General features: G+C 39.9%; 2 protein-coding genes across 10 annotated transcripts in view; one reads left to right on the top strand and one right to left on the bottom strand.

Annotated features, from left to right (window-relative positions):
* Positions 1–22,918, bottom strand: part of elmo2 (engulfment and cell motility 2) — a 113,533-nt gene that overhangs the window by 19,543 nt on the left and 71,072 nt on the right. The window lies entirely within an intron of this gene.
* LOC143483367 (uncharacterized) lies at positions 210–8,221 on the top strand. The gene is made up of 2 exons (XM_076982232.1): positions 210–1,070; positions 1,131–8,221. Exons 1-2 carry the CDS (start codon positions 225–227, stop codon positions 7,485–7,487), a joined length of 7,203 nt encoding a protein of 2,400 aa, XP_076838347.1. The 5' UTR covers positions 210–224; the 3' UTR covers positions 7,488–8,221.

The raw sequence follows: 22,918 nt of genomic DNA on the forward strand, positions 1-22,918 counted from the left end.
TTTATATTAGCCTGTTGCTTGACAGGATTTTCATATTAGTCTGTTACCTCACAGTAGTTTTCCATTAGTGTAGTTGACAGGATTTGTTTTTTCTATTAGTCTATCTAAAAGGAGTTTATTATTATTTGTCTGTTACCTGACAGGAATTTTGTAACCGCAATAAGCACATTTCATACTGTTGCATAAAGAATTTGCAAAGAAAGGCACATTATCTCTGTTAAAGAATGCCACGTAAAGGGAAGCGATCTGAAGCTCAGAAAAGACAGCGTCAAAGGCTGGATTTATCTGATTGCAGCATGATAGGCCAATGTTCACGCACTCAGAGTACAGTAGAGAAGAAACAAGTAGCAGAAGTGTTTGATGCTGCTGGATTACAGAAAGAACAAGTTAACAATGTCACTTGTGTGCGAGCTTCTCACAGTCAGGCTGATGTGAGATATGCTGAGTTTTCTAGGAATAGACAGTGTACTTGTAATGCACTGACATTTCTCAGTGTTCTTCATGAAATCTCCCAGGTTGAGAGTAAAGACCTTGATTACATTTTGAAACAGGGTGACTTGTTGTACACTAGCATAAAGAAAAAGCTCATTAATGAGGGCAAGTTTGCACACGATTATTTAGCTTTTGATGAGCTTCCAGACAGCATATCAACCAATATGCACACATACAGTGTAATTAAACGTCCCTCACTGTATGGATATCTGAGCACAGATGGACCTGACACTGCAACAGACTTCTTAAAACTTTCTGAAAGGTTGCAGTGTCTGTCATCAGATGTAAACTACGCACTACTCACAATGCGCAGTCTGACTATTGCTGTGTTCCGGGACAGTTCAGGTCGCTATGGTTTCTTTGATTCCCACTGTAGGTCTCCTGAAGGGTTGGTCAGTCACAGCCTGGGTACTGCTGTTATGCTGACCTTTGAACATTTGAGTGACATGATTGAAAGACTGCTTTTATTCCATGCATTGCTAGACACTTCTGATGACTGCATTTATGAGTTTATGCCTGTTTTGTTCACATGCATAATAGACAGTCAGCAACCAAACTGTTCTAATGTACAGTCTGAGGTAAGTGAAGAGAGCATGCCAGTCACTACATGCACTACATCAAATTCAGTACAGTCTGAGGTGAGTGAAGAGAGCATGCCAGTCACTACATGCACTACATCAAATTCAGACACATCAGCCAAGATAAAACGAAACAAACATCGAAGACGTAGATCAGTACTGCCAAAAGCAAAAAAGAAAATGTCACATGAAGCGATCAAGTTGAAAAAACACACTTATTATGAAAAAAATAAGGTAAGCAAGTTAAAGTACCAAAAAGACAAATATTTAAATGTCCCTCAACATAAGATTAAGAAGAAAAATGATATTAAAAATCGTTATTCCCGGGATGCAGACTACAGATTAAGACAAAAACTCAATATAAAGACACGTTATTTCAGTAATGCTGAATACAGATTAAGGCAAAAATCATATGTAAAGACACGTTATTCCAGTGATGCAGAATACAAATTAAGACAAAAATCACATGTAAAGACACGTTATTCCAGTGATGCAGAATACAGATTAAGACAAAAATCACATGTAAAGACACGTTATTCCAGTGATGCAGAATACAGATTAAGACAAAAATCACATGTAAACACACGTTATTCCCGTGATGCAGAATACAGATTAAGAAAAAAATCACATGTAAACACACGTTACTCCCATGATGCTGACTACCGATTACGACAGAAGACATATATAAACACACGTTATTCCCATGATGCTGACTACCGATTACGACAGAAGACATATATAAAAAGACGTTATCTGAAGGACCCTGAATTTCAGTTGAAACAGAAAGCCTGCATGCGATCTCGTTATGCGTCAGACCTCAAATACAAACAGAAAAAGAGAAACCATTTTGTTGAAAAATACAGAAATGACCCTAATTTTAAACTATATCGTATTCAACATAGTAGCCACAAAAATAAACACAAATATACTAATGAACCTTTTTTTCGAATGCTTCACAAAACGCGATGTGCTTTACACATACGACGGAAATATCACCAGATTAATCTTCTACAACGGTCCAAAGAGGTCAGAACACAGTCAGTTGAAACAGTAAATCCTGTAATGCAGCAGGCTATTGACTCATTTCAGATGGAAATACTGACTGGACCAACTCACGTCTGCACAAGCTGTCATAGAGCCATGTTCCCCAATCAGGTCAGAGTGTGCAAACGTGAGAGCTATCAAAAAAACCAAGCCTTGGTATCAAATTGTCTTACAGGGAAATATGTTCATGTTTGCAATAATAACTGTAAACGTGTTGAACAGTGTGCAGTTCCTGAAAGGATGACAGAGTGGATTTGCCATAGCTGCCACGAAAACCTTATGAGAGGAAACATGCCTCTGATTGCTGTTTTTAATAAGTTAGAGCTGGCTCCCATTCCATCAGAACTTAGTGACCTAAACATTCTTGAAAGGCACATGATAGCGCGATATATACCATTTGCAAAAATAATCGCTCTTCCTAAAGGCCAGCAGAGAGCAATACACGGATCAGTTGTGTGTGTTCCATCTGAGGTGGAGTCAACAGTCAATGCTTTACCGAGACCCAGCAGTCAGTCACAGGTGTTGAAAGTGAAACTGAAAAGGCGAATGAAATACAAAGGACACTACCAGTTTCAAAATTTAGACATGAACAAAATATTAACTGCACTGTCTAAATTGAAAGATGTCCACTCTGAATACAAGAACATATCCATCATAGACGATCCCTCTCATTTTGAGCAGTTAGTTAATGACTTAACAGATGAACATGATGTGACGAATAAGACATTTGATATTAGTGATGATATTGCAGAGGCAATTGATTTACTGGAAACAGACAACTGGGATACTGTGAATGAGAAAGACAGTTCACCTAGAAAGCCACTTTCAGAGCCCTCAGAAGAAAGCAATGCTCAGGACTCAAATGACTTAGAACAGGATGCTAATGAACAGAACATGGGTTGCTTATTAGATACCTGCTTACAGCCGGCTGACATTGCGCAAGATCTTATAACATTTGGTGAGGGTGTTTTTTGTGTAGCTCCAGCAGAAGGAAACAGACCAGTGAGTTTTTTCAAAGTGCCAAAACTAGAGGCTATGGCTTTTCCTGTTCAGTTCCCTACTGGTTTGAACACTTTAGATGAAATGCAGAGGTTCAGGAAAGTTACTCCCAGTAGATATTTTAATGCACGTCTCCTTTCTGTGGACAATCGTTTTGCTATTGATTCAAATTATATTTTCTTTGCACAGTTTGTCACCGAAATGCATTTAGCAACATCCAGTATGTCCATACAGCTCCGTAAAGGAAAACCTATAACCAGAGATGGACGTAAAATAACGGTTAAAATGCTACAAGATAAGCATGAGGTGGACAGACTCATAAGGAACAAAGATGCAACTAGATTTATGCAGCCTTTGAGAGGGACTCCAGCGTACTGGGAGAAAACTTTGAGAGACCTTTTTGCTATGCTTCGTCAATTAGGCACTCCAACTTTCTTCTGTACATTTAGTGCTGCAGAAATGAGGTGGCCAGAAGTAATACAGACAATAAAGGCACAGCAAAATGAGCAAGTTAATTTTTCCGAGATGGACTGGGTCACAAAATGTGAGGCTTTACGTAGTAACCCTGTCACAGCCATGCGCATGTTTGATAAACGTGTAAATGCACTACTGAGACACTTACTCTTGTCACCTGCACAGCCTATTGGAGAGGTCCTAGATTACTTTTTTCGAGTGGAATATCAAGCTAGAGGGTCGCCACATATACATCTATTGGCTTGGTGTAAGAACGCACCTGTTTTTGAGGAAGATCCTGATGAAACAGTGTGTGAATTTGTAGATAGATACATAACATGTCAGCTACCTGATCCAAATGCAGACCCAGAACTTTACAAAATTGTAACAGAAGTTCAAATTCATAGCAAAGGACACTCAAAGTCATGTAAGAAAGGGAATAAGCACTGTAGATTTGGTTTTCCAAAGCCACCAGTAGAGAAAACATTCATAACGAGACCAGTTCCAGCACAGATTAGTGAAGAACAGGAAGTTGACTCTGACAGCGATCAGCATTTGATGTGTCCTGAGGAAGCAAAAAAGAAACTGAAGCCCCTTTGGCAATTGCTACATGACCATGAGGCATCATGTGCAAGCATCTCCCAACTACTTGCACAAAGTAAATTAAGCAGTGAGGAATACAAGAGATGTGTCAATTCATTAACCAGATCCAGTGTGATAATGATGAAACGTCAGCCAAAGGATGCCTGGGTCAATGGTTATAACAAGCATTTGTTAAGAGCATGGAATGCAAACATTGATATTCAATACATCTTGAATCCTTACTCTTGTGTAATGTACATCCTCTCATACATATCAAAAGCTGAACATGAGATGAGTGACTACCTTAAAAGAATAGTTGCTGACACAAACCAAGCAAATACATCTGATCGTGATGAAATGAAACAGATCATGCAGGCTTACTCCAAAAACAGAGAGGTCAGTGTTCAAGAGGCAGTGGCTCGTGTGTGCAGTCTAAAGTTGAAATCCTGTTCCCGTAATGTTATATTTGTCCCCACTGATGACAATGCCTTAAAGATGAGCCTGCCTTTAAAGTCCCTGAATGACAAATCTCCTGAATCAGAAAACATCTGGATGTCAGGATTACCAGAAAAATATAAAAATCGACCAAATACACCAGACTTTGAAACAATGTGCATGGCAGAGTTTGCGTCCACTTATAGAATAGCCTATGGTAGGCAGAGAACTGGTAGTAATGTTCTCTCACTTCAAAATGGAATTGGATTCATTCAAAAACGAACACAGGGAAAACCTGCAATTATTAGATATGCTAGATTTTCTGAGAAAAAGTATCCTGAAAAATTCTATGCCACTTTACTAAAACTGTACCTGCCGTACCGCTCTAATACACAGCTCAAACCAAAACGTTTCACATCATACCAATCTTTCTATGCTTGTGGATCTGTAAAGCTTCCTGGAAGTGATTGTGTTCAGAGTGTGCTTTCAATCGTCAATACGAACAGGTCACAGTATGAAAAAAACAATGAGGCAATAGAAAAAGCCATTGAAGACCTGGAAAAAAATGGACCAATGGAGGATGCATGGTCTACAATTGCCCCTGAGACAGAACTTATTCGGCTTGAGTGCATTTCCGAGCGTGACGAAATAAACCCAGAGGAACTGAATGAAGTAGATGATGTCCCTGAATACAGCAAAAGTCCCACAAAGAAATGTAGCACATCAGCAATGTTTGAAGGTCCTGTTGTAGACCCTGTAGTTCTGAGACAGATGTATCAGAATCTGAATCAGTCTCAGGCATCCATTTTCTATACAGTTCGTAACTGGTGTGTAAGACGTGTTTGGGGACAAAATCCTGAACAATTCTTTCTGTTTGTGACTGGTGGAGCTGGCACGGGTAAATCACACCTCATTAAATGTATCTATTTGGAGTCATCAAAAATACTTGACAAACTTCCCAGGATTTCAGAGGAAAGTGACATATCCATGCCTACCGTCTTACTCTCGGCATTCACAGGCACAGCAGCATTCAACATTTCAGGCAAAACTCTACACTCCATTTTAAAACTTCCAAGAAGCCTTAAACCCCCATACCAGGGACTCGGGAACTGTCTTGATGAAGTGAGGTCAACGCTGTCAAATGCTGAAATTATTATTATTGATGAGGTGTCCATGGTGTCAAAGCCACTTTTCGCTTATATCAATTGGAGACTGCAAGACATCAAAGGTAGCAAAAAACCTTTTGGAGGCATGTCTGTTTTAGCAGTTGGAGACTTCTACCAATTGCCACCTCCAGGCAAGGCTAAACCTCTCTGTGTCTTTGAGGACCACGTGCTTGATTTCTGGCAAGACCTGTTCCAGGTGGTTTCCCTCACAGAGATCATGCGCCAAAAAGAGGATATAGCTTTTGCTGAACTACTAAACAGACTTAGATTGAAAGGCAAGGGAGAGGCATTATCTGAAGGAGACCGAGCATTACTAACTCAGGCTGTGACTCAACCTGCAGACTGTCCAAAGGATGTCCTTCATGTGTTCGCCACAAATAAACTGGTAGAACAGCATAACACAACCATCATATCTGATTTGTATTCAGAACTGACCAACATTGATGCACATGACTATAAAAAAGATCTCCAAACAGGGCGGATGGAAAAACAGAATACACCTTTTGAAGGTCGTAAAGGGGAGTTACCAGACAGGCTACAAGTTGCTGTGGGTGCTTGTGTGATGCTGATTAGAAATATTGATGTAGAGGACGGATTAGTAAATGGGTCATTTGGAAAAATTGTCAAAATTGTTTCCCAGGTTAAAGATGGGAAAATAGTTGTAAGCATGCTCGGTGTTGAGTTAGATAATCCCAATGCTGGACAGAGAAACCACAATAGGACAGGAGCAGATAACTTAGTGTATATAGAAAGAGTTGAAGAGCCACTGAGCAGAAAAGGGGTTGTTCGCCACCAGTTCCCCATGAAACTAGCTTTTGCCTGCACAGTGCATAAGGTGCAAGGCATGACTACACCTTCTGCAGTTGTTTCACTACAGCGCATCTTTGAGCCAGGTATGGCATATGTTGCTCTTAGTAGAACTACTTCCCTTTCTGGACTACACATAATTGATTTCAATGAAGATAAAATCTATGCAGATCCAGAAATATCAAACTCTTTGAATAACATGAAACAAGCATCAGTTAGCAATGCTCTGCCCCTACTAAATTGCCTCCCATTGTCAAGTTCTCCTTCTCTGATACTAATTCACCACAACACAGAAGGACTTTCAGCCCACATTGAAGATGTGAAGAGTCACCATGAGATCTGTCTTGCAGATATTTTGTGTTTCACCGAATCTCATCTTTCAGGCCAATTTGTCCCTGACAGTTTGCGATTAGCAAACTATCAAATGCATAAACGCAACCGACATGTTTCATATTCAACCCATTCTCATTTGGCCAACAAGAATGGTGGAGGAGTAGCCATCTATGTGAAACATAATATTGAAGCAAGTATAATGCAATATATACAAAATGTGACTGACCTCGAGTTCCTGGTATTAAAGGTTGAGGCACCAATTCAGGCATTAATATCAGTAATTTACAGACCTCCAGATTACAGCATTAATCTATTTTTACCAAACCTTTGTAGCCTATTAAATTCTTTAGAGATCATAGAACATGGTCCAGTAATTATCTGTGGAGACTTCAATGAGGATCTACTATCAGCCAGCAAGAAACCCATATTTGAATTGTTCCAGTCCAGGGGTTACACACAGCTGATTACAGCAGCGACTACAGAGAAGAACACCTTGCTAGATCATGTGTATATTTCCAACAGACAGCACTGTGCCAGTTCAGGTGTTCTTCAAACATATTACAGTTATCACAATCCGGTTTATTGCATTTTAGCCTAATTTACACTCCTGTCAAAGAAAAGAAAAAATACTGTATATAGTTTCTACACTTTGTTTTACTTTCTAAAAAAAAAATAAAAAAGCCAAAAAAACTATTTTAATAAAGTCTTATGCTACCTTCAAGTCCACCTTGAAAGTTCCAACTTACAAATTCATAAACCATAATGACAAGTAATAATGCAGAACAATTGAAAAAATTCCACTTACAACAGGACTTGGGGGTAGCATTAATAGTCCTCCATTGAGGGGGGGTGGTGGTGGGTTAAAATAGTTATTTAATAAATCTAAGATAAAACATTTAAAATTGAAATTAATAGCTGAATGTAGTTCAGGTGTTCTTCAAACATAATACAGTTATCACAATCCAGTTTATTGCATTTTAGCTTAATTTACACTCCTGACAAAGAAAAGAAGAAATACTGTATATAGTTTCTACACTTTGTTTTACTTTCTAAAGAAAAAAAAAGCCAAAAAAACTATTTTAATAAAGTCTTATGCTACCTTCAAGTCCACCTCGAAAGTTCCAACTTCCAAATTCATAAACCATAATGACAAGTAATAATGCAGAACAATTGAAAAAATTTCACTTACAACAGGACTTGGGGGTAGCATTAATAGTCCCCCATTGAGGGGGGGTGGTGGTGGGTTAAAATAGTTAAAATATTTAAAATTGAAATTAACAGCTGAATGTTCAGAAATTCTGACATTTTTGACAAACATACATACATCTCTCTCATACACACACACATCTGTCAATCCCACTACACACACGCACACACACACACACACACACACACACACACACACAGAGACTTGCATCTCTTTTCAAGCACTATGTATTTCCTTCAGGAAATGCATGTCTAGTTATTCTTCTTCTTATTATTCTTCTCCAAAATTTCTGCGATTAATGCGGCCCGAACCGCTTAACGTACAGACTCCGTTCGAACTGCGTTTCGAAGGTCTCGGCTCTGTGTGGTGTGCTATCCGTTTTTGGAGTCGATTAGAGTTATAGATTTTAATAGAATTGAGATTAAAAATGAAAAATGGCCCTATTAAAATGAATGGTGGAATGTTCAGAATTTCAAATCTACACTGCCAGTTAGAGTGAGAGCTGGCATGAAAAATGATCAAAACTTTCTTGGCTAAACTGCTGTAAAATCCTTACACCTTGACCTAGAAGCTCCATTTAAACTTTAAATGGGAGAGAAACTTGTCCTCTCTGGCACGCCGAGATATTTATTCATTTGATCAATTAGATTTAGAGTTATGAGCATTTGTTTGGCACTAGACACAGAAAACTGCCCCATTGGCCCCCATATAAATGTATGAGAATCAGAATCAGCTTTGTTGAGATTTTTGTGTGTTTTTAACTTGTCATAAATCAGTCATTTTAAGATCAAACCACACAAAAATATATCAAAATCATCAGCAAGGGGTCCTCTCTCACACAATCTCTTCGGTGAAGCGATAAGGTAAATGGGTCCCGAACTACGACCGTTTGTTTGGAGGGTGCAAATCACATAAAACAAGGCTTCCCCACACAGAGTGGCAGTTATTTTTGAATGTCTCTCCCCCTCCCCCACACACGCACGCGCACACACCTGCATCTCTCTCATACCCATTCCACACAGTCAAACACACATACATACATGCAGATGGGCCAGATGGGCCAGATGGAGCAGATGGGCAGATGGAGCAGAGGGTCAGCTAGAGCAGAGGGGCAGATGGAGCAGAGGGGCAGATGGAGCAGAGGGGCAGATGGGGCATATGTAGCAGAGGGGCAGATGGAGCAGAGGGGCAGATGGAGAAGAGGAGCAGATGGAGCAGAGGGGCAGATGAGGGTGAGGGGCAAATGGGGCAGATAGAGCAGATGGAGCAGAGGGGCACATGGGGCAAAGGGGCAGATGAGGGGCAAATGGGGCAGATAGAGCAGATGGAGCAGAATGGCCGATGGGGCAAAGGGGCAGATGAGGGTGAGGGGCAAATGGGGCAGATAGAGCAGATGGGGCAAAGGGGGCAGAGGGGCAGATGGAGCAGAGGGGTAGATGGAGCAGATAGAGCAGAGGGCCGTATGGGACAGATGGAGCAGAGGGGCAAATGGGGCAGATGGAGCATATACACCATATACACTACATGCACACACACACACACACACACACACGCACACACACATGCATCTCTCTCATACCCACTCCACACAGTCAAACATATACACACCACACAGACACACACACATACATACATACAGATGGGGCAGATGGAGCAGATGGGCAGATGGGGCAGATGGAGCAGAGGGGCAGATGAGGGTGAGGGGCAAATGGGGCAGATAGAGCAGATGGAGCAGAGGGGCAGATGGGGCAAAGGGGCAGATGAGGGTGAGGGGCAGATGGGGCAAATAGAGCAGATGGGGCAAAGGGGCAGATGGAGCAGATTGGCTAATGGGGCAAAGGGGCAGATGGAGCAGAGGGGCAGATGGAGCAGAGGGGCAGATGGATTAGAGGGGCAGATGGAGCAGAGGGGCAGATGGAGCAGAGGGGCAGATGGATTAGAGGGGCAGATGGAACAGATGGGGCAGAGGAGCAGATAGAACAGAGGGGCAAATAAAGCAGAGGGGCAAATGGAGCAGAGGGGCAGAGGAGCAGATGGAGCAGAGGGGGCAGATGGAGCAGAGGGGCAGATATAGCAGGGGGCAGATTGAGCAGACTCCACACACACACACACACACACACACACACACACACACACACACACACACACACACACACACACACACACACACACACACCTACCTCACACACCTCACACACACCTACCTACCTCTGTCCTATACCAACTCCAAACAGGCACACACACACACACACACACACACACACACACACACACACACACACACACCTACCTCACACACACAAACACACACACACACCTACCTCACACACACAAACACACACACCTACCTCACACACACACACACACACACACACACACACACACACACACACACACACACACACACACACACACACACACACACCACTAAACCTTTAGCCATTATTTTGAATGTCTCTCCCCCTCCCCCACACACGCATATACATTTATTTGTGCTGTTGCCGTGCTGTTGCCGTGGGGAGTGGGGGAGGGGAAAGTCATGATGTAAGAGTGTGTAGACATTTATTTGTGTGAAGCCACACAGAGAAGCTGCAGTTAAAGGTAGGGTTGATTGAAGCCACACAGAGAAGCTGCAGTTAAAGGTAGGGTTGATTTTAAACTTGCTCTGCTTTTGTGTGACAGGGTTTTTATATTAGCCTGTTACCTAACAGGACTTTTATATTAGCCTGTTACCTCACAGTAGTTTTCCATTATTGTAGTTGACAGGATTTGTTTTTTCTGTTAGTCTATGTGAAAGGAGTTTAGCCTGTTAGCCTGTTGCCTGACAGGAATTCCCATTTGTCTGTTTGACAGGATCTGTTTTTTCTATTACTCTATTTGACAGGATTTGTTTTTTCTGTTAGTCTATGTGAAAGGAGTTTAGCCTGTTAGCCTGTTGCCTGACAGGAATTCCCATTTTTCTGTTTGACAGGATCTGTTTTTCTGTTAGTCTATGTGAAAGGAGTTTAGCCTGTTAGCCTGTTGCCTGACAGGAATTCCCATTTGTCTGTTTGACAGGATCTGTTTTTTCTATTACTCTATTTGACAGGATTTGTTTTTTCTATTAGTCTATCTTTAAAGGAGTTTATTATTTGTCTGTTACCTGACAAGATTTTTCTGTTAGCTTGATACCTAACAGAATTTAACATTAGCCTGTTACCTCACAGTAGTTTTCCCTTACTGTAGTTGACAGGATTTGTTTTTTTCTATTAGTCTATCTTTAAAAGAGTTTAATATTAGTCTGTTACCTGACAGGATTTTTCCATTAGTCTAGTCTGTTTGACTGGAGTTTTCTAATAGCCTGTTACCTGACAAGATTTTTCTGTTAGTCTGTTTGACAGGAGTTTTCTATTAGCCTGTTCCTGGCAGGACTTTTATATTAGCCTTTTGCCTGACCAGAGTTTTATATTAGCCTGTTGCTTGACAGGATTTTCATATTAGTCTGTTACCTCACAGTAGTTTTCCATTAGTGTAGTTGACAGGATTTGTTTTTTCTATTAGTCTATCTAAAAGGAGTGTATTATTTGTCTGTTACCTGACCGGAATTGTGTAACTGCAATAAGCACATTTCATACTGTTGCATAAAGAATTTGCAAAGAAAGGCATTATCTCTGGTAAAGAATGCCACGTAAAGGGAAGCGATCTGAAACTCAGAAAAGACAGCGTCAAAGGCTGGATTTATCTGATTGCAGCATGATAGGCCAATGTTCACGCACTCAGAGTACAGTAGAGAAGAAACAAGTAGCAGAAGTGTTTGATGCTGCTGGATTACAGAAAGAACAAGTTAACAATGTCACTTGTGTGCGAGCTTCTCATAGTCAGGCTGATGTGAGATATGCTGAGTTTTCTAGGAATAGACAGTGTTCTTGTAATGCACTGACATTTCTCAGTATTCTTCATGAAATCTCACAGGTTGAGAGTAAAGACCTTGATTACATTTTGAAACAGGGTGACTTGCTGTACACTAGCATAAAGAAAAAGCTCATTAATGAGGGCAAGTTTGTACACGATTATTTAGCTTTTGATGAGCTTCCAGACAGCATATCAACCAATATGCACACATACAGTGTAATTAAACGTCCCTCACTGTATGGATATCTGAGCACAGATGGACCTGACACTGCAACAGACTTCTTAAAACTTTCTGAAAGGTTGCAGTGTCTGTCATCAGATGTAAACTACGCACTACTCACAATGCGCAGTCTGACTATTGCTGTGTTCCGGGACAGTTCAGGTCGCTATGGTTTCTTTGATTCCCACTGTAGGTCTCCTGAAGGGTTGGTCAGTCACAGCCTGGGTACTGCTGTTATGCTGACCTTTGAACATTTGAGTGACATGATTGAAAGACTGCTTTTATTCCATGCATTGCTAGACACTTCTGATGACTGCATTTATGAGTTTATGCCTGTTTTGTTCACATGCATAATAGACAGTCAGCAACCAAACTGTTCTAAAGTACAGTCTGAGGTGAGTGAAGAGAGCATGCCAGTCACTACATGCACTAAATCAAATTCAGACACATCAGCCAAGATAAAACGAAACAAACATCGAAGACGTAGATCAGTACTGCCAAAAGCAAAAAAGAAAATGTCACATGAAGCGATCAAGTTGAAAAAACACACTTATTATGAAAAAAATAAGGAAAGCAAGTTAAAGTACCAAAAAGACAAATATTTAAATGTTCCTCAACATAAGATTAAGAAGAAAGATGATATTAAAGATCGTTATTCCCGGGATGCAGACTACAGATTAAGACAAAAATCATACGTAAAGACACGTTATTCCTGTGATGCAGAATACAAATTAAGACAAAAATCATATGTAAACACACGTTATTCCAGTGATGCAGAATACAGATTAAGAAAAAAATCACATGTAAACACACGTTATTCCAGTGATGCAGAATACAGATTAAGAAAAAAATCACATGTAAACACACGTTATTCCAGTGATGCAGAATACAGATTAAGAAAAAAATCACATGTAAACACACGTTACTCGCATGATGCTGGCTACCGATTACGACAGAAGACATATATAAAAAGACGTTATCTGAAGGACGCTCAATTTCAGTCGAAACAGAAAGCCTGCATGCGATCTCGTTATGCGTCAGACCTTACATACAAACAGAAAAAGAGAAACCATTTTGTTGAAAAATACAGAAATGACCCTAATTTTAAACTATATCGTATTCAACATAGTACCCACAAAAATAAACACAAATATACTAATGAACCTTTTTTTCGAATGCTTCACAAAACGCGATGTGCTTTACACATACGACGGAAATATCACCAGATTAATCTTCTACAACGGTCCAAAGAGGTCAGAACACAGTCAGTTGAAACAGTAAATCCTATAATGCAGCAGGCTATTGACTCATTTCAGATGGAAATACTGACTGGACCAACTCACGTCTGCACAAGCTGTCATAGAGCCATGTTCCCCAATCAGGTCAAAGTCTGCAAACGTGAGAGCTATCAAAAAAACCAAGCCTTGGTATCAAATTGTCTTACAGGGAAATATGTTCATGTTTGCAATGACAACTGTGAACGTGTTGAACAGTGTGCAGTTGCTGAAAGGATGACAGAGTGGATTTGCCATAGCTGCCACGAAAACCTTATGAGAGGAAACATGCCTCTGATTGCTGTTTTTAATAAGTTAGAGCTGGCTCCTATTCCATCAGAACTTAGTGACCTAAACATTCTTGAAAGGCACATGATAGCGCGATATATACCATTTGCAAAAATAATCTCTCTTCCTAAAGGCCAGCAGAGAGCAATACACGGATCAGTTGTGTGTGTTCCATCTGAGGTGGAGTCAACAGTCAATGCTTTACCGAGACCCAGCAGTCAGTCGCAGGTGCTGAAAGTTAAACTGAAAAGGCGAATGAAATACAAAGGACACTACCAGTTTCAAAATTTAGACATGAACAAAATATTAACTGCACTGTCTAAATTGAAAGATGTCCACTCTGAATACAAGAACATATCCATCATAGACGATCCCTCTCATTTAGAGCAGTTAGTTAATGACTTAACAGATGAACATGATGTGACAAATAAGACATTTGATATTAGTGATGATATTGCAGAGGCAATTGATTTACTGGAAACAGACAAATGGGATGACAGTACTGTGAATGAGAAAGACAGTTCACCTAGAAAGCCACTTTCAGAGCCCTCAGAAGAAAGCAATGCTCAGGACTCAAATGACTTAGAACAGGATGCTAATGAACAGAACATGGGTTGCTTATTAGATACCTGCTTACAGCCGGCTGACATTGCGCAAGATCTTATAACATTTGGTGAGGGTGTTTTTTGTGTAGCTCCAGCAGAAGGAAACAGACCAGTGAGTTTTTTCAAAGTGCCAAAACTAGAGGCTATGGCTTTTCCTGTTCAGTTCCCTACTGGTTTGAACACTTTAGATGAAATGCAGAGGTTCAGGAAAGTTACTCCCAGTAGATATTTTAATGCACGTCTCCTTTCTGTGGACAATCGTTTTGCTATTGATTCAAATTATATTTTCTTTGCACAGTTTGTCACCGAAATGCATTTAGCAACATCCAGTATGTCCATACAGCTCCGTAAAGGAAAACCTATAACCAGAGATGGACGTAAAATAACGGTTAAAATGCTACAAGATAAGCATGAGGTGGACAGACTCATAAGGAACAAAGATGCAACTAGATTTATGCAGCCTTTGAGAGGGACTCCAGCGTACTGGGAGAAAACTTTGAGAGACCTTTTTGCTATGCTTCGTCAATTAGGCACTCCAACTTTCTTCTGTACATTTAGTGCTGCAGAAATGAGGTGGCCAGAAGTAATACAGACAATAAAGGCACAGCAAAATGAGCAAGTTAATTTTTCCGAGATGGACTGGGTCACAAAATGTGAGGCTTTACGTAGTAACCCTGTCACAGCCATGCGCATGTTTGATAAACGTGTAAATGCACTACTGAGACACTTACTCTTGTCACCTGCACAGCCTATTGGAGAGGTCCTAGATTACTTTTTTCGAGTGGAATATCAAGCTAGAGGGTCGCCACATATACATCTATTGGCTTGGTGTAAGAACGCACCTGTTTTTGAGGAAGATCCTGATGAAACAGTGTGTGAATTTGTAGATAGATACATAACATGTCAGCTACCTGATCCAAATGCAGACCCAGAACTTTACAAAATTGTAACAGAAGTTCAAATTCATAGCAAAGGACACTCAAAGTCATGTAAGAAAGGGAATAAGCACTGTAGATTTGGTTTTCCAAAGCCACCAGTAGAGAAAACATTCATAACGAGACCAGTTCCAGCACAGATTAGTGAAGAACAGGAAGTTGACTCTGACAGCGATCAGCATTTGATGTGTCCTGAGGAAGCAAAAAAGAAACTGAAGCCCCTTTGGCAATTGCTACATGACCATGAGGCATCATGTGCAAGCATCTCCCAACTACTTGCACAAAGTAAATTAAGCAGTGAGGAATACAAGAGATGTGTCAATTCATTAACCAGATCCAGTGTGATAATGATGAAACGTCAGCCAAAGGATGCCTGGGTCAATGGTTATAACAAGCATTTGTTAAGAGCATGGAATGCAAACATTGATATTCAATACATCTTGAATCCTTACTCTTGTGTAATGTACATCCTCTCATACATATCAAAAGCTGAACATGAGATGAGTGACTACCTTAAAAGAATAGTTGCTGACACAAACCAAGCAAATACATCTGATCGTGATGAAATGAAACAGATCATGCAGGCTTACTCCAAAAACAGAGAGGTCAGTGTTCAAGAGGCAGTGGCTCGTGTGTGCAGTCTAAAGTTGAAATCCTGTTCCCGTAATGTTATATTTGTCCCCACTGATGACAATGCCTTAAAGATGAGTCTGCCCTTAAAGTCCCTGAATGACAAATCTCCTGAATCAGAAAACATCTGGATGTCAGGATTAACAGAAAAATATAAAAATCGACCAAATACACCAGACTTTGAAACAATGTGCATGGCAGAGTTTGCGTCCACTTATAGAATAGCCTATGGTAGGCAGAGAACTGGTAGTAATGTTCTCTCACTTCAAAATGGAATTGGATTCATTCAAAAACGAACACAGGGAAAACCTGCAATTATTAGATATGCTAGATTTTCTGAGAAAAAGTATCCTGAAAAATTCTATGCCACATTACTAAAACTGTACCTGCCGTACCGCTCTAATACACAGCTCAAACCAAAACGTTTCACATCATACCAATCTTTTTATGCTTGTGGGTCTGTAAAGCTTCCTGGAAGTGATTGTGTTCAGAGTGTGCTTTCAATCGTAAATACGAATAGGTCACAGTATGAAAAAAACAATGAGGCAATAGAAAAAGCCATTGAAGACCTAGAAAAAAATGGACCAATGGAGGATGCATGGTCTACAATTGCCCCTGAGACAGAGCTTATTCGGCTTGAGTGCATTTCCGAGCGTGACGAAATTAACCCAGAGGAACTGAATGAAGTAGATGATGTCCCTGAATACAGCAAAAGTCCCACAAAGAAATGTAGCACATCAGCGATGCTTGAAGGTCCTGTTGTAGACCCTGTAGTTCTGAGACAGATGTATCAGAATCTGAATCAGTCTCAGGCATCCATTTTCTATACAGTTCGTAACTGGTGTGTAAGACGTGTTTGGGGACAAAATCCTGAACAATTCTTTCTGTTTGTGACTGGTGGAGCTGGCACGGGTAAATCACACCTCATTAAATGTATCTATTTGGAGTCATCAAAAATACTTGACAAACTTCCCAGGATTTCAGAGGAAAGTGACATATCCATGCCTACCGTCTTACTCTCGGCATTCACAGGCACAGCAGCATTCAACATTTCAGGCAAAACTCTACACTCCATTTTAAAACTTCCAAGAAGCCTTAAACCCCCATACCAGGGACTCGGGAACTGTCTTGATGAAGTGAGGTCAACGCTGTCAAATGCTGAAATTATTATTATTGATGAGGTGTCCATGGTGTCAAAGCCTCTCTTCGCTTATATCAATTGGAGACTGCAAGACATCAAAGGTAGCAAAAAACCTTTTGGAGGCATGTCTGTTTTAGCAGTTGGAGACTTCTACCAATTGCCACCTCCTGGCAAGGCTAAACCTCTCTGTGTCTTTGAGGACCATGTGCTTGATTTCTGGCAAGACCTGTTCCAGGTGGTTTCCCTCACAGAGATCATGCGCCAAAAAGAGGATATAGCTTTTGCTGAACTACTAAACAGACTTAGATTGAAAGGCAAGGGAGAGGCATTATCTGAAGGAGACCGAGCATTACTAACTCAGGCTGTGACTCAACCTGCAGACTGTCCAAAGGATGTCCTTCATGTGTTCGCCACAAATAAACTGGTAGAACAGCATAACACAACCATCATATCTGATTTGTATTCAGAACTGACCAACATTGATGCACATGACTATAAAAAAGATCTCCAAACAGGGCGGATGGAAAAACAGAATACACCTTTTGAAGGTCGTAAAGGGGAGTTACCAGACAGGCTACAAGTTGCTGTGGGTGCTTGTGTGATGCTGATTAGAAATATTGATGTAGAGGACGGATTAGTAAATGGGTCATTTGGAAAAATTGTCAAAATTGTTTCCCAGGTTAAAGATGGGAAAATAGTTGTAAGCATGCTCGGTGTTGAGTTAGATAATCCCAATGCTGGACAGAGAAACCACAATAGGACAGGAGCAGATAACTTAGTGTATATAGAAAGAGTTGAAGAGCCACTGAGCAGAAAAGGGGTTGTTCGCCACCAGTTCCCCATGAAACTAGCTTTTGCCTGCACAGTGCATAAGGTGCAAGGCATGACTACACCTTCTGCAGTTGTTTCACTACAGCGCATCTTTGAGCCAGGTATGGCATATGTTGCTCTTAGTAGAACTACTTCCCTTTCTGGACTACACATAATTGATTTCAATGAAGATAAAATCTATGCAGATCCAGAAATATCAAACTCTTTGAATAACATGAAACAAGCATCAGTTAGCAATGCTCTGCCCCTACTAAATTGCCTCCCATTGTCAAGTTCTCCTTCTCTGATACTAATTCACCACAACACAGAAGGACTTTCAGCCCACATTGAAGATGTGAAGAGTCACCATGAGATCTGTCTTGCGGATATTTTGTGTTTCACCGAATCTCATCTTTCAGGCCAATTTGTCCCCGACAGTTTGCGATTAGCAAACTATCAAATGCATAAACGCAACCGACATGTTTCATATTCAACCCATTCTCATTTGGCCAACAAGAATGGTGGAGGAGTAGCCATCTATGTGAAACATAATATTGAAGCAAGTATAATGCAATATATACAAAATGTGACTGACCTCGAGTTCCTGGTATTAAAGGTTGAGGCACCAATTCAGGCATTAATATCAGTAATTTACAGACCTCCAGATTACAGCATTAATCTATTTTTACCAAACCTTTGTAGCCTATTGAATTCTTTAGAGATCATAGAACATGGTCCAGTAATTATCTGTGGAGACTTCAATGAGGATCTACTATCAGCCAGCAAGAAACCCATATTTGAATTGTTCCAGTCCAGGGGTTACACACAGCTGATTACAGCAGCGACTACAGAGAAGAACACCTTGCTAGATCATGTGTATATTTCCAACAGACAGCACTGTGCCAGTTCAGGTGTTCTTCAAACATATTACAGTTATCACAATCCGGTTTATTGCATTTTAGCCTAATTTACACTCCTGTCAAAGAAAAGAAAAAATACTGTATATAGTTTCTACACTTTGTTTTACTTTCTAAAGAAAAAAAATTAAAAAAGCCAAAAAAACTATTTTAATAAAGTCTTATGCTACCTTCAAGTCCACCTCGAAAGTTCCAACTTACAAATTCATAAACCATAATGACAAGTAATAATGCAGAACAATTGAAAAAAATTCACTTACAACAGGACTTGGGGGTAGCATTAATAGTCCTCCATTGAGGGGGGGTGGTGGTGGGTTAAAATAGTTATTTAATAAATCTAAGATAAAACATTTAAAATTGAAATTAATAGCTGAATGTAGTTCAGGTGTTCTTCAAACATATTACAGTTATCACAATCCAGTTTATTGCATTTTAGCTTAATTTACACTCCTGACAAAGAAAAGAAGAAATACTGTATATAGTTTCTACACTTTGTTTTACTTTCTAAAGAAAAAAAAAGCCAAAAAAACTATTTTAATAAAGTCTTATGCTACCTTCAAGTCCACCTCGAAAGTTCCAACTTCCAAATTCATAAACCATAATGACAAGTAATAATGCAGAACAATTGAAAAAATTTCACTTACAACAGGACTTGGGGGTAGCATTAATAGTCCCCCATTGAGGGGGGGTGGTGGTGGGTTAAAATAGTTAAAATATTTAAAATTGAAATTAACAGCTGAATGTTCAGAAATTCTGACATTTTTGACAAACATACATACATCTCTCTCAAACACACACACATCTGTCAATCCCACTACACACACACATACACACACACACACACCTACCTCACACACACACACACACAGAGACTTGCATCTCTTTTCAAGCACTATGTATTTCCTTCAGGAAATGCATGTCTAGTTTGCTGATTAAGCCTGCATATTTCCATCTCAATAACAGTGCCCACCTTCGTCCTATACTCAAAACTCTTAAGGACTCTGAGATACTGGTTTATTATCTTTAGATTACAGCTATTCCAACACCACACCTCCAGGATTAAATCCAGCATATTTTACTATTATTAAGAGTATTAAAGCAATTCTGAAAGACACAGCTTGTCAGGGCAGATATTTGTCATTCTTGTGTGTGCCAAACATCTCACTATAACATTCTGCACTCACTGAAAGTTAGAAATTAAGTTCTTTTTTAGGATAGAAAGAGCAAAACAATAGAGCTGAACTGATATATAGGCCTGTTTTTGCTGTTGAAAAAAGACCAGACAGGCACTGCATTCTAGGAGTAAATTCAACTATGCTGAGCTTATCTAAAGGTCAAAGCCCATGAATGTTAAAAACAAACACTGCCACACATGAGGTAGTGTGTGGGTATAAAAAGATGTGTGTGAAACATGTACTTTGGAGAGGGAGTATTCTAGTGTCTCTGTGGATATATTTCCCAAAAGATTTTTCCATATAGGAATGTATGGTGAAATAGACAGCCAACATCCCTTCATATTAATGCTAGAGTCTCTGATAAAGCACTACCTAGACAGGTTTTTGTTAAAGATAATAAAATCTAGTTCATAGTTTTCAATAAATTACTTACCGGTTAATGTCCTTTCACTGAGTACAGTGGCTTTTAAGGCATTAGTGTTGTATTTTCCTGATATGTTAAGTTATGCTATCTCTTGTAGCCACACCATTGGCTATTCCATACACCAGAATTATTAGATTGCCAGTACTCTATCTAGTAGAGGTGTATTCAACTAAGGATTTTCATAGTCGAATCTGATTCGTCCGATTTTCCCTTTAGTCGACTAATAGTCGAATCAGGGTTTTTTTTAAGAGCACCTTAAACAGGATCTCGTTCTCATTCAGGACTTTTTTCCACTTCAAAGTAAAAACCTAAAACACTCAGATAAATGAATAAACATGGTAGGTTGGCTTTATTCAGCTTTTATTTATTAGTTATTTATTTTTTAATGAAACGTTAGAGAACATTAACCGTCAGTGCGCATATCGAACTGGCACTGTGCAAAATGTCAAAAATATTTTAAATAAAATATGCCTGCCTGAAAATATATATAAAAAATTGCCACACAACAGCAAACAAATTATAAGGAAAGGTTCAAGTAACGGGGTTTAAAAAGCAAACAGCAACAAAAAATGTTTATAGGCCTACTTGCCGAGACGCACCACGACGAGATGACACACCAAAATGACAAACGGCTGAACTGTTTTTTTTCGCCTTACGCGTTTTAAATGGTATGCCATGTTGGTTGTTGTCGTGCGAAATAAAAGACGCTGATGACATAACTTGCACTTTACTTTGTTTGATTCATATTTATCTTTTTCAAAATACTTTTAAAGTTTTTTTAGTAGCCGTTATAATCTGTAGCGTGTTCAGCTCCGCTCATTTGGATTGTGCAACTGCAGGGTGTGATTTATTAATGTGTAGTAAGGAAGATGCCTATTGTTAATGCGCACACATCATTTAAAAATATTTATTTACGGAAATTAGGATGATTTTATTTGACAAAAGGCTATATATTACGAAAACAAAGACATTTAATGTAACAACTAATGCTTAGCAGCGTCCTTGGGCACCCCCATGCAGTTAGAATGGTACATTCGACTATGACGTTCATGGTCGACTAGGGGGTATAGTCGACTATAGTCGAATCAGCGACTATTGCAGGTCACCCCTACTATCTAGCATTGTGTAGTAGCTTTGGTTCTAGCATTGTTTCTAGCTAGGTTTCCATTTCTCTCCGAGTGCAGTGGATGAGGGTGTGCATGCTGTTCTGTGCTCCTATGTGAGCAGAAATTTATACATTTTTCATTTGATGAAGTGTTTTTTTTTTCTCAGAATGCTGGCAATCGATTTGGTGACTGGGGACTTTTGGTGGACAAGACCTTTGTTTGTTTGTGTTATAAGCAGATGAGCTATACCATGAAACAGTCCTCTTTGAACAGCTCAAAACATTCCTAGAAGATGAAGAAATAATTACATTCAACACATGATATGCACGTGTGGAGTTGTGCCAGTTGTTAAATGACAACAGCTGGCTAATGCGGCCAGTCCCCCTGAGATGGATCATGGATCCCAGAATGAACAGTTGTGGGGGAGAAATGGGGGAGAAGACGAGTACATCTGTCAAGGGGTTAGACTTCATCCAGTATTTGAACCAGCATGTATGATGATTTTCTCCCCAGTGTCACTGTCTTGTAAAATCAGTCGAGGCCACTCAAGTGTTGGTGCACTAAATCTGAGGAGGCTGTATAATGTTGTCCCCTAGTGACCTAGATTGTCCTGAAGAGGCAAATAAGGAATGGAAAATGCCTCAAAGCTGTTCTCAAGTTCAACATCTTATTGCAGAGGAGGGCAAGAAGAGACCACTACTCTTGGTTTAGCGGTGTGGAAGGCTTCTTTCCTGTTTTGTTAGTTTTACCCAAATACACAATCCACATATCTCTATTAGCAGCCCCAGGAGTTAACAAATAACCCCAGAATGAACTCTGACATGGTTCCTAGTTTTTTGATTTGGCTAACTTGACAACAGTGCCATCCCCCTTTTCAAGAAACTGTGGTGCCGCATCTTCAGTTGCACTGGTCATTGGAGCAGATGTAACCAGTAGAGAATCGGGACACTCCTCGTCATCTCTTACTGAATGTAGTGTGGAAATCCTCTCTTGTAGTTAAGCAACTTTCTGTGAAAGTTGGTGACAGTCCAGAAAGCCAGTGGAAGATGGTGACATGGTAGGTGGCTTAGTTTAATTTCTGCAATATACCTCAGAATATAAGGAAAATTTCCACTAGAAAACTTAGCTAAAAATACCCAAAAAACTAAAGTCAAAAGTAAGTGAAATGTAAAACTTTATAGTAATCAGGATGGAATCAGAGAGCCAATTTAAATCATGTAGCCTGAATGCAAGCAGGAATTGTAAGTGTAATTCATTCATTTAAGTTCCATCTGAATTCACCATGGCAGTCATTTTAGGCAGTGCATGTTACTGTGTCTGTAAAGATTCTTGTACTCCCCCCCCCCCCCCCCCATCATAAAAACATCCTAGGACAAAGCTGCTTCAGCATCACAGACCAATTCAGA

This window comes from Brachyhypopomus gauderio, chromosome 1 (assembly GCF_052324685.1).
Source record: "Brachyhypopomus gauderio isolate BG-103 chromosome 1, BGAUD_0.2, whole genome shotgun sequence".
NCBI classification, from domain to species: domain Eukaryota; kingdom Metazoa; phylum Chordata; class Actinopteri; order Gymnotiformes; family Hypopomidae; genus Brachyhypopomus; species Brachyhypopomus gauderio.

Coding starts and splice junctions, on each gene's coding strand:
- LOC143483367 (XM_076982232.1), top strand. CDS start 225: ATGCCACGTAAAGGGAAGCGATCTGAAGCTCAGAAAAGACAGCGTCAA. Junction 1,071..1,130: donor GTTCTAATGTACAGTCTGAG/GTAAGTGAAGAG, acceptor GTACAGTCTGAG/GTGAGTGAAGAGAGCATGCC.